Below are 16,370 nucleotides of genomic sequence, written 5' to 3'. Positions count from 1 at the left end.
TGGGTTGGGAAGATCCCCTGGAGAAGGGAACAGCCACCCACTCCAGGATTCGGGGCTGGAGAGTTCCGTGGACGGTATGGTCAGCAGGACTGCAGAGCTGGGCAGGACTGAGCGACTTTCACTGTTTTGTGTCCTTCTGAGTCTCCTCTAGGCTGTGGGCCTCAAAGCTTTCAGGGACTTTCCGTGTACAAGCCAGACCACTTATGAAGAGCCGCCTCCTACCTGACTTGGTCCAAGATGGGAGTCCTCTGCAAGGGAAGATTCGCGCTGAGACAGAGTGGCTGACGACGGGGACTCCACAGACGTGCTGGTGACCAGCTCCCCTAAGGCATCGACCTGTCTCCTCAGGCTGTGTAACGTGCCCTCGGTCTGCCGCTTCCCTTTGCTTAACACTTCTGCCTGCTTGGACATACAGTGTCGGAGCTGGGCCTGAAAGTGTTACGGGAAGACTTAGGGCTTTACAGAGGGATGTGTCAGAACTAGTGCTGAGTAGCTTCCTCACGTTTAACATTTGAAAGGCAAATCTGACGTCAGAACAGAAGTGGCTGCTGAAAATCCTCTTGTCTGCAAAAGTTAAAGGGGGGAAGGTGGGGCGGGCAGGTGCCAGACGTCTCCCGTGTAGCCTCGTTAACTGGGCCTTTCCCTCAGCCTGTGCGCTGTGCGCCACTGTCACGACCCTCGGGGTTTCCGCTTCCTCCTCGTTAGGCGCCTGCTCAGACTCCGATGGCGGGCTCACACTGAGGCCTTCTGAGTGTCTCGCAGTGTACGGAACCCTCAACCCACGGTGCTTCCCGGCTCCCCCACGGCACCTCTGAAACGATCCTCTAGTCAACGCTGCCAGCAGGCACTGTCCCGCAGAACTTCCTGCGGCGACAGGAATGTTCCCTGTTCTAAATCTGCCGCCCTCTATGGTAACCTCTAACCATGGGTGGCTGCCGAGCTCGTGAAGTGTGGTAACTGAACAGAATTTTTAATCTGGTTTAATGACAGCGAATTTCCATTTAAACAGCCACGTGTGGCCGGAGGCTATCTGATGTTAAGGGCCTTCACTCCCTCGGAACTGCACGTGGCTCCCTCCCAGCCCTCGAGGCGAGTGGCCGCTCTTCAGAGACGCACGCTGTCCTCTCTGGTTCTACCCGCCTCACTCTCATTTCCCAGCTCCCCACTATACTCTTCACCCCCACATTTTTAGGTCAGGCCTTAGGAAGCATCGCTACGAACAGAGCTAGGGGAGGTGACGGAATTCCAGTTGAGCTATTTCAAACCCTGAAAGATGATGCTGTCGAAGTGCTGCACTCAATATGCCAGCAAATTTGGAAAACTCAGCAGTGGCCACAGGACTGGAAAAAGTCGGTTTTCATTCCAATCCCAAAGAAAGGCAATGCCAAAGAATGCTCAAACCACCGCACAATTGCACTCATCTCACACGCTAGCAAAGTAATGCTCAAAATTCTCCAAGCCAGGCTTCAGCAATATGTGAACCGTGAACTCCCTGATGTTCAAGCTGGTTTTAGAAAAGGCAGAGGAACCAGAGATCAAATTGCCAACATCTGCTGGATCATGGAAAAAGCAAGAGAGTTCCAGAAAAACATCTATTTCTGCTTTATTGACTATGCCAAAGCCTTTGACCGTGTGGATTGCAATAAACTGGAAAATTCTTCAAGAGATGGGAATCCCAGACCACCTGACCTGCCTCTTGAGAAACCTATATGCAGGTCAGGAAGCAACAGTTAGAACTGGACATGGAACAACAGACTGGTTCCAAATAGGAAAAGGAGTACGTCAAGGCTGTATATTGTCACCCTGTTTATTTAACTTATATGCAGAGTACATCATGAGAAACGCTGGGCTGGAGGAAGCACAAGCTGGAATCAAGATTGCCTGGAGAAATATCAATAACCTCAGATATGCAGATGACACCACCCTTACGGCAGAAAGTGAAGAGGAACTAAAAAGCCTCTTGATGAAAGTGAAAGAGAGTGAAAAAGTTGGCTTAAAGCTCAACATTCAGAAAATTAACATCATGGCATCTGGTCCCATCACTTTATGGCAAATAGATGGGGAAACAGTGGAAACAGTGGCTATTTTTCTGGGCTCCAAAATCACTGCAGATGGTGATTCCAGCTATGAAATTAAAAGATGCTTGCTCCTTGGAGGGAAAGTTATGAGTAACCTAGATAGTATATTCAAAAGCAGAGCCATTACTTTGCCAACAAAGGTCCGTCTAGTCAAGGCTATGGTTTTTCCAGTGGTCATGTATGGATGTGAGAGCTGGACTGTGAAGAAAGCTGAGTACTGAAGAACTGAAGCTTTTGAGCTGTGGTGTTGGAGAAGACTCTTGAGAGTCCCTTGGACTGCAAAAGGAGATCAGTCCTGGGTGTTCATTGGCGGGACTGATGTTGAAGCTGAAACTCCAGTACTTTGGCCATCTGATGCAGAGAGCTGACTCATTTGAAAAGACCCTGAGGCTGGGAAAGATTGCAGGCAGGAGGAGAAGGGGACGACAGAGGATGAGATGGTTGCATGGCATCACCGACACAATGGACATGGGTTTGGGTGGACTCTGGGAGTTGGTGATGGACAGGGAGGCCTGGCGTGCTGCGGTTCATGGGGTCACAAAGAGTCGGACAGGACTGAGCAGCTGAATTGAACTACTCTTTGGAAGGAAAGTTATGACCAACCTAGACAGCATATTGAAAAGCAGAGGCATTACTTTGTCAACAAAGGTCCGTCTAGTCAAGGCTATGGTTTTTCTAGTGGTCATGTATGGATGTGAGAATTGGACTATAAGGAAAGCTGAGCACTGAACAATTGATGCTTTTGAACTGTGGTGTTGGAGAAGACTCTTCAGAGTCCCTTGGACTACAAGGAGATCGAACCAGTCCATCCTAAAGGAAATCAGTCCTGAATATTCATTGGAAGGACTAATGCTGAAGCTGAAACTCCAATACTTGGCCACCTGATGTGAAGAACTGACTCATTTGAAAAGATACTGATGCTGGGAAACACTGTAGGCAGGAGGAGAAGGGGACGGCAGAGGATGAGATGGCTGGATGGCATCACCGAATCGGTGGACGTGGGTTTCGGTAAACTCTGGGAGTTGGTGATGGACAGGGAGGCCTGGTGTGCTGCAGTTCATGGGGTCACAAAGAGTTGGACAAGATTGAGCAACTGAACTGAACTTACAACTAAATTCTAGACACCTATTTTCAGCTGCCTACAGACAGACATCCTTCCCTGTGTGTCTCATGAAGCCTTCAAGTTCAACATATCCTGAGCCAAACAGCTTCTCATTTGACACCCATGCCTACTTTTCTGGTTTCCCCAATCCCTCCCTCGACCACAGGCCTGTGAGCCGTGTTTTTATCAGCGCATCTCTATTTTCTGTCTGCGGGTCCTATCAGTTTCAGCTGAGGTAAAGCAGCATTACCGAGGGTTCAGGAACCCTGGGCTGAGCACCAGAACTCATGGTTCTGAACCCTGACCCTGGCGCTGATTAACTATGATGCCAACCTCTCTGAGCTTCGGACGTGTAACCTATAAACCTACTGTGAGAGCTGCGACAGAGCACGTTCCCCCACCCTCAACAGGCTGAGCAGCTTATACTTTTTTTTTTTCTTTTAAAAGGGCAACCTTGAGTCGATCTTCACGGTGACGCAGTTTCTCCCGGAGAGCTTCTCCACGCCAGTGTTCATCCTTTTTCAGACGAAAAGGGAACCATCAGAGAGTCTCTGAGCACCACCGTCATAACCAACCCGCCTTTCCCTCCTCCCACCCTCCAGTCTGTCTGAACTTATCTGGGGGAGGTGGGGACCAAAGGGCCCTTTCAGGAAGTCCAGAGAACAGCAGGATAAACAAGCCCTTACCATTATGTGAACGTGAGAAAAATGCAGTTTCTCTTCAAAAGGTGATGGCTTCTCACTCAGGGCGAATGGAAAGTTCTCCTTCAAGCTTTCCAGCCCTCCGTCTAGGTGTTCGCTCCTTTCCAGAATGGCCTCCAGGTCTGCCGGCAGCTCCGGGAGAAACTGGTTGAGGTTCTTCAGGCTGGCTCTGATCTCGTCTTTCACTTCAGACTTAAGCGTCCTCATCGCTTCACTGATTTCTACTTGTCTTCTTTCCAGATCTTTCTGGTTTACCATCTACAGAGCGAGTGAGAGTCAAATACCACCAGGTACTGGAAATGAACTGTTATTTAATGATTTAACATTTTAAATACATGTATCATATACCAAAAGACCTACAAATGTTACTTATTATGATTAGAACTGTAAAAATTTGCCATTTTCCCAGCTACTCAAGTATCTCTAAGCTACCAAGCGAACAATTTTACTGGCCTTCCGACTGGAGCGACTCCCGTATGGAAAAGCCCAGGGTGGTGCTGCGTGCAGGTGGCCTACACCATCGAAGCCAGCCTCGCTGCAGCTGGACAGAGCTGGGCTCCAGCCCCACCTCCAATAGACAGCACCAGGACAACTCAGGGCAAGCTAGCTAACTTCTAAACCTCCTGTGTCCTGAAACGTGAGAGCTAGGTGAGAATTCATATGCGGCACCTTAGTGGTCTTCAAATGAGAAAAGGGGCATTTACTGAAAGAAGCTGTAGGTGGTCTAGGTTATAAATGTTAGCACTGAACGGGGCTTAGCAAAGGTCTGCTTGAATGTTTTCATTTTACATGTGAAGAATCTGGTGGTGGGGAGTCTGGAGGTTTCCTCAGGTGCCACAGATTGTGTTAAATACCCGAGACCACTCTATGGGGCTCTCTCCATAAAGAGCACGGTGGAGAAACTACAGTCATACTCTCTGCTAACTGCCCTCCCAAATTTAGAGAGGCCGAGGGGCCTTTAAAAGTAATTTTTTCTTGAACCAAACAGGGGGTGGGGTGGGGTGGGGTGGGGTGGGGTGGTGTGGTATGGTGTGTGTGTGTGTGTGTGTGTGTTTTGGGAGGGTGGTTATAGGAACAGATGAAACTAAAGGGCCACATGGGGTCATCCAAAGGACAAAGTGTAGCAGGGTCAGTCGAGGGGCCCGAGTGGGCTGACTAGACAGTTCTGGGGCGGCCCAGTCCCTGACACGGGCTGAGGGACACAGGGGGGTCTAGGGTGAGACCCTCCATCGAGGACGAACCGTCCTCCTCCTCTCTTCGGCCCGGCTGCACAACAGACGATCAGAGGTTTCCTTGGGAGTTTGTCTCTTACAGATTGGTTTCTGGCATAAAATCTAGTATTTCAACACAGCACTTTGGGACTTGATAAAATTTTATGCTGAAGAACTGCCATTTTTCTTTCAAAAACTAACAAGTTTGGTGAACTTAAGGCATTTCAAAAGTGTATCTTGGGGGCATTTTAGGAGTGTATCTTGAACAAATACTTTCTTCTTGTGGAAAGTTCTAAATTTCAGGACTAGAAGAACAATCTGACCGCTAGTCTGACAGTCCCCACAGAGCCACGCCCCTTGCACGAGTGCCGCTGAGCCCCGCCCCGCGCCCGGGGCTGCAGGCTCACCTGCTCCTTGAGCTCCGCGTACTCCTGCTGCATCTGGCTGAGCTCCCGCATCAGGCGCCGGGCCCGCTCGTGGTTGTCCTGCGCCACCTGCTCGATGGTTGCCATCTCCTTCTGCATGGAGCTGTTCTCCTGCTTCTGCTCCTAGCAGGGGAGGAGGAGAGCGACTCAGGAGGGGCGCGCGGCTGCCTGGCACACTCACTAGCTCTGAGACTTCGTTTCCTGTCTGGCCTCCAGCTATAAAAGGGATGATCGACCAGCCTTCTGCAGCAGCGGTGGTAGAGCCGGGAGCAGAAAGCCTGAACCCTAGGTGTGCCGTGTTACCACTGAGATCAGGTTACCCTCCCCTGTCTGGGAGACATGGACAACAGCCACCATCACGGGGCTCCTGGGAGGATTAAAGCCTAGACACCTGCCTACTCTCTTCGCAGTCCTGTTGCACGACACTGGCTGTGAGTGGTGCTGCCCTCTGGGAAATACATCCGGACGCAAAGCCACACTCACACTGCAGGGTGACATGAACTCCTCCAGAGGGTTAGGAAAACCCTTTTCTGGGACAGCCCCCATCACTGCCCGTCGGTCTCGAGGCATCAGAAACTGTTTTCAACTCATCTGAGTACCACCACCCACAATTTGTCTCAGGGATGAGAGCATGACAGACTGAGCCTGCTAGTTTTAGGATAATGATTAAAGCCAATGCTGACCAGAAAGGGCACGGTGAGAAAGCCTGTGAGCACAGACTGCAGCTGGGGAAGAGGGTCTTCAGAAGCTTTCCTGCCCCCAAACCCCTGCACCCTCGCTGGAGAGGTGTGCAGAGGCTGGCTCGCCGAGGGTGCTGTCTGAGCCTGTGATCAGCATTCCAGCCAGCCAGCCAGCCGACTCCGCCAGGGCTGAGCCCAGACGCAGGCAACATCTACCATTAGCTTCAGGCACAAACTATGCACAGAGGTACCCAAATCAACAGTTGGGTTAGGGACTGGGCTGCCCAGTCTTTTCTCTACATGGAAGCCGTATGCTAGTTAACAATGGAAAGGCGTCAGCACACAAGTTGCCAGGGCGGGGCAGTGGGTACTCACAAGAAGGGTCTTCTCCAGCTGGCTGCGCTGGGTCTTGAGCGCTTCCTTGAGGCTGGCTACCTGCTTCTCAGCTTTCTTCCTCTCTGTCAAGAACTGGTTTCGCAAGAGGCTGAAGTCTGCCCTCAGAGAGTCCGCCTCCTTCTGAAGAGCCAGCAGCTCAGCTGACTTTTGCAACAACTGCTGCTCCCGTTCGGAGAGCTGGCATTCTGAAACAGCATTTCAGGTAGTTCAGCCCGAGGCCCTGGGCTGGCTGAGGCAGACTGCACAGGACATGCTGCTCGCTCAGCCACTTTCTTCCACCAGCCAGCTGTCTAACTCCCCCCTGACCCACACCGGCAGCCCAGAGAAAGGTTCAGAGAAGGCTGCCCTTTGATGTAGTTTGTTCCTGAAGGACCTGATTCCAGTGTGACAGGCGTCCACCATTTCCTCTTTTGAGTCTTTCAGACCCGAGAGCACCAATCCTGGGAGGCTCGTGGAACACGGAGCAGACTGCCGAGACGCCGGTTACTTACTTGCTCGTTTAAACGTTTGTTCACGCCCCTTCTCCACTTTTACATTTCTAGCTGCTCCATGAGGCACGAGGGATCTTAGCTCCCCGACCAGGGATTGGACCCGCGCCCCTGCATTGGAAGTGCAGAGTCTCAATCGCTGGACGGCCAAGGAAGCCCTGGAATGCTTTGTTATAAACCTCCTTTCAAATGAAGGGAGGGGCACAGTATTTCTTCCTTCATGGGAGGCAGCGCAGGGAAAGAACAGTGGCTCTGGAGTGGCATGAGTCTTATTTTCTCCAGAAGGAGCCCATTTCCTGGTGTTTAATGGGGATCATGCGTGCAAACACCTGATGCACGGTGAGTATACTCAACAGATGACGCTTACACGCAACAGTGATATCTAACACAGGTTTTTCTAACCGACCTGTGTAAAGCAGCGCCCTGCCCAGACATCGCTTCTCACACCGCTGGCATGGTCGGACTCAGCATACTTAGGTTTGTTTCAAAATGTGGAACGTTGGGTCTGAATCAAGAGTTCCCAGGGAAAAAGGAGTAATAACCCTTTCAAAACCCAAGTCCTCAAAGTTTTCACAGGGGAGAACATCATTTTCTGAGCATTATTAAAACCTGAAGTCTGAGGGAAAAAGAATTCATTTACTGACGTAAGAACCATCTTTTGCCCTGGAGTCAAGTTCATTTACGTATGGCTCAAAAGAATAAACAGACCCAATGGCCAACAACTGTATCATAGAACTGTTAATATTGTTTTTTGTAACAGGCTGAGATGAAATGGATCATTGTTCCAAAGCTCAGAATTAATGTAGTTTTATAGAAAGCCTTTAGGGCACCTTTGGGCACTTCTTTGCCTTAATATTCCACTTCCTTGAAAAAGCATTCTCAAAGAAAGCGATAAAGTCAAGGAGAAACACCTGACTGTGTCGGGATCAAATTCCATCTCCATAAAGACAGACTCTGTTTGCTCTGGGCCGGCCTCCTCATCTCTCGCAGGACCCGGAGGACCGAGTGAGGGGCTGCATGTCCCCCCACACCGGTCCTGCCCCCTGTCTGGGCCACGGCCGAGGCCCGGGCCTCCTCTACACGCTTCGTAGGACAGTCAGCGGGTCCCCCCCCGACCCTGGCAGCGCTCCGAGATACATACGGGTCTGGGAGAGCGTCTTCTCCAGGGTCTCACCCCACCTCGCCTCCTGCTGCAGAGTCCTGGCGCGCTCCTCGGCCCCCAGCACCTGGCTGAGCACCTGGTCCAGCGTGCTCTTCTGGGCTGCGATTTCCTTTTCCAGCTGCTGCTGCTGCTCCTGCAGGGTCGCTCGACTGGCTTCTAACTTTTTTTCTTCACTTTCTCTCTCTTTCTGGAGTCTCTGAAACGTCTTATTAGAGAACACCCTCAGTTAGTCACCAGCTAACAAACAATGTCCCGCGGGAATCTTCATGGACACTAGCTGGACTCCAGTTCAAACAGAAAGTAGCGAATAGCCCACGGTGATAGAGAGGGAGTTCTCTTTGCAAAAGGCATCAGGTGGGGACGGAAAACCATCTGGCTAGCATGTGAGGAGGGGATATGCAGGAACTGACAGGTGGCCACCACGGTTCTTTATGGGGCCTGTTCTACAGTCTTAATGATCCGTAATATTAATACCAAGGGAGGCAAAGAGGGTGTGAAATCCCCCTCAGGTCACACAGGGCAGGTACAGCGAGCGAGACCCAGAGTGGGAGCTCCTCAGCAGGCTCCGCCGGGGAAGCATCAGCTCTTCTGCGGCGCCCGCGGGGTGCAGTACCGTCTCCTGGCGGGCGAGTTCGGTCTTGCTTTCCTCCACCTCGTTCTGAAGCGCTTGCAGGTGCTGCTGTTTTGCTTCCTCTTCTTTCTGGCAGGCTTCCAACCTCTTCATGCGTTCCTGGAGGTCCGCCTGCAGCCTGGTCTGTTCGCCAAGCAGGACGTCCTGGCGCTTGGTGGTGCGGAGCAGGTCCTTCAGGGCAAAGAACAACTCAAACCACGGACAGAGCCGCCTTCACTACGGGCGCCAGTGCCACAGCTGCGCCACCTAAGCCCGCCCAGATGGAAGCTCCACATCCTTCAGCATTGCAATAAACATGCGAAGACACCCAGAGCTCCATCTAATCACTGACTTCCCTCTGTTTAGTACCTAAGATGATAGAACCTCAGCAAGAGACTTGATTCCTCCGAAATTTAGCCATCTCGTCACTGAGGTGGGAATAAACACCACCCACCTCACAGGATTGCTAGGATTAAGAAGAGCTGTGAACAAGCCTTAACTCTGACTGAAACTGAACCTGAAGTCATGGTTTTGTTACCATCTGAAATATTTATACAGGTTTAAAAAAATTCACAAAACAATAAATACTTCTTTCTTCAAAGAACCCTAATTAAACACTTTTGGAAAAGTTTCCATATTTCTAGTAACATAGAAAATGTTCATAAGAACCGTGTAAGACTTTTTAAAGGACAAAATACTTTATAAGTTTTATACATCTTAGAAACACAGAATCGTAAAGGTAGAAGGAAGAGCATTTAGATGTCTTATCTAACCTGTAACTTACAGAGTAGAAACTAAGGTCTAAAACTTGCTTGAGGTTCTTTGGAACTCAGCTCACGGCAATACTCTCACAGGGCAACACTGAATCCCTGCAGGAAGACGCTGAGAAGCCTAAAGGCCTCATCTGTGCCACGGGGAAGAGAGGTCCGTCTGGTCCCTGAAGCCCCCAGAATGGCGGCTGAGCAACTACGGGGGTCTTCTAGCCACCTTACTTACTAGCTTTGAGCAAAACATTGTTTGAATGGAGAATTCTAGGGCTAAAATAAACTAGAAAACTATTGCTCTGCATCAGAGGTTTAGCATATATTACATTTGTGTTAGATAAGGCTCTACGGGACCTGCTCATATCAGAAGGAACCAGCCTCTGACCTGTTATTTCAAGCAGCTCTCTGCACACCTGCGGGACACTACTGGAAGGTTACGTTTGTTAGGCTCACCTGTTTCGCGAGGTTCAGGTGGTCTTGGACGTCAGCTAGTTCCTCCTGTAGTGAGTTTACTGCTTCTCGTTTTTCTACAGAAATGACGTTTACATAGAGTAAGAAATACATATGCATACATTTTCCAGTTTCCCATCAGTCCCCTTAAACATGTAGACTGACAGTGAATTCATGCTTCCTTCTGTTACGGTGTAACAGGTGACTTCGCCACCCTATCTTATTCAAGGCCGAGAGAGAGGCACATGCGCAAGCCAGACCTGGGCTTGGGGCCTTGCGTTTTTTAAAGACTTACATGTTAAAAAAAAAAAAAAAAGATTAACAGGTTCAAAACTTCATAATAAAAAAAACGCACACACAATACCTAGTGTTGATGAGGTGCGTGGTTTAAAAACAGGTACCTTCCACACTGCTGATAAACATGTAAATTTGGTACAACCTTTCAGGAAGACAATTTGAAAATAAATTTTATTATCTGTACTGGTTTTGTCACTTACTAACTGGGTGAGCTTGAGCAGGTCACTTCTCGCTTAAGCAAGTCCCAAGGAAACTGGGTTTAAGCTGGCTTCTTTAAATGGGGGAAATCATAGTTTCTACCTCATAAAAATGTTATAAGAATTAAATGATAAAATGCATATGAAACATCTACAGTCATGCCCAGTACACAGGAAGTGTTCAACAAGTATACTGGTGGCTGGAATTACTTAGTAACATAAATAAACAATCATGAGGATTTATAAAGATTTGGTCATAAATACGTTATTTCCATCTTTGCTTTTAAATCTATACACACACACTACCCCTCAAGGAAAAATCTTGAAGGATATTTACTACATTGCTAGTAGAAATTATCTCTGAAGAGTGTGGTCAATAGTAATTTTTGTCACTTTGCTATGTTTTAACACTGTTCTATAAGGAATATGAATTCATAAAAAAAAAAAAAACAGCTTTACTGAGATGTAATTCTGGCTTTTGGTAAATTCAGAGTTGTTCAACCATCACCATACCTAATATTAGAACATTTTTCTCACTTCTAAAAGAAACCCCATGCCCTCCAGCATGATCTATTTCTGTAATAAGAAAGCAAACAATTAAACAAAGACTCCGGCAGAAGGAAGACAGTCGCCTCCCCGCCGCGCCTCTTACCCTGGAGCTGCTGCTGCACAACCGCGATGTCTCTGTGCAGTGAGAGCTTGTTTCTGTTTAGCTGGTCTAGTTCCTGGTGCAGTTTTCTGATATCCAGTTCCAACTTTTCCAAGTCTGATTGCTTTGCTTTGCTACTCTCTTCTGTGGCTGCTAAAACCCTACGATACAAGCGAGGCTGTTAGACCGTCAAACACAAAATGTCCAAGCACAAATACCAGACAACTAACGAATAGTGTTACGTGTCACAACGCAGCTGTGGAGTCTGGATGATATTAATAAATTATTAATAATTTACTAACATAACAAACATTAATAAATATTAACAAACTGTAAGGCTCTTCAACCCAGTCTTAAAAAAAAAAGCCCTTATTTTCAGCTTTCCAAATAGAACATTTGGAAATGTTTGTCATTTCAAAAAGTGACTTGCTAAAATTGAAGTTTTATAAAAACCAGGGACAACATGGATAGCACTTATAATTCCAAACATGTGATTAAAATGGACTTAACTTATAAGTGAAAAAGCAAAAAACACAATTTTATGTATAAGAGTTGTCAAAAAAAAAAATGTATGTATGAGCACATGTTCCTTTACATGAACAGGAGTCACACTATGGACTGGTTTTTGTCTGGCTTCTTTCACTGAGCATAATTACTCTGAGACGCAGCCACGTAGTTGCATGTTATTAATACTCCTTTGCCTTTCGTTGCCTCGTAGTATTCTATGGTCTGTTGCTATTGTTCAGTCCCTAAGTCATGGCCGACTCTCTTGTGACCCCATGGACTGTAGCCCGCCAGGCTCCTCTGTCCATGGGTTTCCTAAGCAAGAACACTGGAGTGGGCTGTCCTTTCCTTCTCCAGGGGATCTTCCTGACCCGGAGATCAAACCCGCCTCTCCCGCATCGGCAGGCAGACTCCCTGCCACTGAGGCACCAGGGAAGCCCATTCGACGGTGCGCCCGTGTGTATGCTGTGTCCTGTCCAACTCTTGGTGACCTCATGGACTGCACCCTGCCAGGCTCCTCTGCCCATGGAATTTCCCAGGCAACAATGCTGGCGGGGTGGCCATTCCCTACTCCAGGAACTCTTTCCAACCCAGGGAGTGGACCTATGTCTCCCGCATTGGCAGGTGGGTTCTATGCCACTGTGCCAGCTGGAAGCCCATCCGATGGCATGCTGCTGCTGCTGCTAAGTCGCTTCAGTCGTGTCCGACTCTGTGCGACCCCACAGATAGCAGCCCATGAGGCTCCCCCATCCCTGGGATTCTCGAGGCAAGAACACTGGAGTGAGTTGCCATTTCCTTCTCCAGTGCATGAAAATGAAAAGTGAAAGGGAAGTCACTCGGTTGTGTCCGACTCCTCTCGACCCCATGGACTGCAGCCCACCAGGCTCCTCGGTCCATGGAATTTTCCAGGCAATAATACTGGAGGGGGTGGCCATTCCCTACTCCAGGAACTCTTTCCAACCCAGGGAGTGGACCTGTGTCTCCCGCATTGGCAGGTGGGTTCCATGCCACTGTGCCACCTGGAAGCCCATTCGATGGTATGCATATACCATAATCTGCCAACCCATCCAACAGCTGATGGGCATTTTGGGTGTTTTCAGTGTCTGGCTACTGCAAATAAAGCTGCTATGAACACCAGTGTACAGTTTTTATATAGACGCAGGCTTTAACCTCTGGGCTTCCCAGGTGGCGCCAGTGGTAAAGAACCCACCTGCCAATATAGGAGACACAAGAGATGTGGGTTTGATCCCTGGGTTGGGAACATCCCCTGGAAGAGGGCATGCCAACCCACTCTAGTCTTCTCGTCCGGAGAATCCCATGGACAAAGGAGCCTGGTGGGCTACGGTCCACAGGGTGTGAAGAGTGGGACACAACTGAAGCAATTTAGCATGCTTGCGTGCGCACACACCACACGCTTTCACCTCGAGGTGTGGGAAAGCTAGATCTCCTAGTAGGTGTATGTTTGCATTTTTAAGTCTAACTGCCAAACTATTTTGCAAAGTACTCTTACTGACATTTTATACTCCCACCAATTGTGTATGAAAGTTCCTTGATAGAATTTGGTGGTCAGTGTTTAATCTATTCTAATAGGTATATAATGATATTTAGTTGTGGTTTTAATTTGCATTTCCTTAATTGTTAATGACACTGAGCATCTTTTCATGTGCTTATCTGCCATTAATCTATTTTCTTAAATAAAATGTTCAAATTTTTGCCTATTTGCAAATTGGGTTCTTCATTTTCTAATTACTGCGTTTTGAGAGTTCGTTATCCATGTATATACATCCTGGGTACAAGTCTTTCATCAGATACAAGTTGCAAAGATTTCTCTCTCAGTCTGAGATGTCTTTTTATTGCCTCAACAGTGTCTTTTGCAAAACAAGTTTTTTTTTTTTTTTTCCCCCAGCCACACTGTGAAGCTTGTGGGATCTTAGTTCTACAATAAGGGATTGAACTTGCCCTCTTGGCAGTGAAAACATGGAATCCTAACCACTGGATCACCAGGGAATTCTCAAGAAACAGAAATTTTAAACTTTGATGAAGTTCAATTTTATCAATTTACTTTTTTACGGATCATGCTTTCAGGGTCTTATCTAAGGAATTTTTGCCTAACCCAAGGCCATGAAGACTTTTTAACCTAGTTTTCTCCCTTACAAGTTTTATATTTTGGTTTTACCTTTATGTTAATGACCCATTTTGAGTTAATTTTCATACTTGGTGTGAGTATAGATCAAGGTTCATTTTTTCGCAGTGCTTTTAGCAACATATTTTGAAACCATCTCTCCTCTATTTTGCATCTTCGTCAGAATCAGCTGTGCATGTTCTGTGAGTTCACTTGCAGACTCTGTTCTGCTGCACTGGCCTCTCTCCCGACCTTTATACCAAGGCCACAGTGCTTCCGATCACCATGGCTGTGCACTGTCTTAAAATCACACTGTCGGCTCTGGACTTTTAGTCTTTGTTAAAGTTGTTTTGGTGTCATAGCTAAAAAGGCTTCTATCCTAGGTCCTCTGCATTTCAATAAGAATTTCAGAATCAGATGGCCAATTTCTATTGAAAAAGTCTGTTGGGATTTTAATTGTGCTTGTTTTGAATCTACAGATCAATCTGAGGAGAACTGAATCTTAACAATGGGTTAATACTGGGCCTTCCTACCCACAACAAGGTATATTTCTCCACTGACTCACATATTCCAAGCATACATTATTTTACTTAAATCACAAGTTATTAAAAAAAAATGCTTTAAGGGAGGAAAAAAGCCTAAAAGGAAAATTCATCCCAAAATGCTACTGGTGAATTGTACTGTGATATTGAGTTTGTGGTATATTTTGTATTCTTATTTTTGCCTTTTCCAATTTTTTAAACAGTGTCTTTATAATGCTTTGGCCTTGGCCTTCCAGAAAGGGCCTTGCAAGCTTGTTCGTTCCTGCTCTCACCGTTTGGTCTGTGCCAGCTTCTTCTCCCAGCTGTCACATTTCTCCTCGAGATCTTCCTTCTGTTTGCACAAAGACTCAACACACAACTGCAATGCTCGGGTCTCAGCAGTGGTCCGCTCAGCCTCTCGCTTGTCCCTCTCTAAGAGCTGCTTCTGCCACTCGATCTCCCCTCTCTGTCGCAGGGCTGTCTGCTGCAAATTCTCCAGCTCCAGTTTCTCCTAAAGAAGGTGAAAGAGGACTCAGCCGTACAAATGGGGAAAGGCTGCGTGGTCTGCTACCAGTGAAATGCCTTGGTGTCTTACCTCCAGCACTTCAACCTGAGTCTTCTCTAACTCAGACATCTTTTGGTCATGTTGTAGCTTCAAAGCTTGCAGCTCATTGTTTTCAAGTTGCAACATGTCCAGAATATTCTTAAGTTCTAACAGAAACAAAGCATGGTCCAGGCTATTAATTGAATGTGGAAACATTTACAAAATGAGACAGAAGATAATGCTATTGGCTGATGTAACAATAGGTAATAAAATACATATTTGTTGTGCTGAATTAATGGAGCTAATTAATTGCATTTTGAACAAAAAAATCCTTTAAAAGTATTGCTAAACGTTAATTTGCTGAAAAAATTTAAACAAATATTCAAAAAAGATCTAGTTCTAAAAGAACTTATACCCTACCTAAAAGATTTTAAATCAAACAGAAAAACTTCAAACTATATCAGCTGAAATTTATATATCAATTCTTTTGTCCTTTGAAATATAGATTTCTAAATATTAACAACTTTTTCTGATTATAAGAATATTTGTTCATTATAGAAAATCTGAAAAAAGTACAAAAGAAAAAAATTAAAACCCATCATTATCCTACCATCCAAAGATGATCACCACTGCAACAGCACCTTGACAATTTCCTTCCGGAAGCTTCTGTGTGGGCATGTACACACCCTCACACACATATTTTACTTTTTAAATATTTTGGTGGCTCAGACAATAAAAAAATCTGCCTGCATTGTGGGAGACTCAGGTTCGATCCCTGGGTCAGGAAGATCCCCTGGAGAAGGGAATGGCAACCCACTCTAGATATTCTTGTTTGGAGAATTCCATCAACAGAGGAGCCTGGCAGGCTACAGTCCACGGGGTCGCAAAGAGTCGGACACAACTGAGTGACTTTCATTTCACTTAAGACTTTTAACAGTCTTTTTTTTTAAGTTTTTTTTGATGTGGACCATTTTAAAGTCTTTACTGAATTTGCTGCACCAGTGCGTCTCGTTTATGTTTTGGTTTTTCAGCTGTGAGGCATGTAGGGTCTTAGCTCCCCGACCAGGATCAAACCTGCAACCTCTGCACTGGAAGGCGAGGTCTTAATCACTGGACTGCCAGGGGAGCCCCCCCAGCATATTTTTTAAAACAAGTTAAGACTACGTGCAATGCTTGGTTTTTATCTATTTTTTCACTCTTATCAGTATTTTTGCATGCCATTAAATGTTAAAATATGGTTTTTAAATTGGTCATTTGTTTCCAAATTTTGTCATTATAAATTCTACTGTAAGTAACTCAGCTAAATTGTTAAACAAGGAAATTAAGGCTTATTTCTTAATAAAACTGAAAAATAGAAATAAATATTGCTGTGATGTGCATAAACGCTTGCCCTCTCTAGATAAATAGAAATGGCTACCTAGTAAGTTTGACAGGTGTGTATTTTAAGAGTTTAAGACACTGGGAGGTTG

General features: G+C 46.7%; 1 protein-coding gene across 1 annotated transcript in view; it reads right to left on the bottom strand.

The window, feature by feature from the left end:
- CNTRL (centriolin) overlaps positions 1–16,370 on the bottom strand; it is an 83,459-nt gene that overhangs the window by 2,363 nt on the left and 64,726 nt on the right. Inside the window, exons 31-41 of the mRNA XM_068973845.1 lie at positions 14,953–15,068; positions 14,651–14,868; positions 11,214–11,371; positions 10,071–10,144; positions 8,857–9,045; positions 8,223–8,448; positions 6,573–6,778; positions 5,500–5,640; positions 3,867–4,139; positions 3,634–3,696; positions 223–429 (exon numbers count right to left, since the gene is read on the bottom strand). Of these exons, the coding sequence (XP_068829946.1) occupies positions 223–429; positions 3,634–3,696; positions 3,867–4,139; positions 5,500–5,640; positions 6,573–6,778; positions 8,223–8,448; positions 8,857–9,045; positions 10,071–10,144; positions 11,214–11,371; positions 14,651–14,868; positions 14,953–15,068 (1,871 nt within the window). The remainder of the gene's footprint in view (positions 1–222; positions 430–3,633; positions 3,697–3,866; positions 4,140–5,499; positions 5,641–6,572; positions 6,779–8,222; positions 8,449–8,856; positions 9,046–10,070; positions 10,145–11,213; positions 11,372–14,650; positions 14,869–14,952; positions 15,069–16,370) is intronic.

The sequence above is a fragment of the Capricornis sumatraensis genome, chromosome 6 (genome assembly GCF_032405125.1).
Source record: "Capricornis sumatraensis isolate serow.1 chromosome 6, serow.2, whole genome shotgun sequence".
In the NCBI taxonomy this organism is placed as follows: Eukaryota; Metazoa; Chordata; class Mammalia; order Artiodactyla; family Bovidae; genus Capricornis; species Capricornis sumatraensis.
The sequence above is the reverse complement of the archived record's forward strand: the minus strand, read 5'-3'. Positions and strand labels throughout refer to the sequence as shown.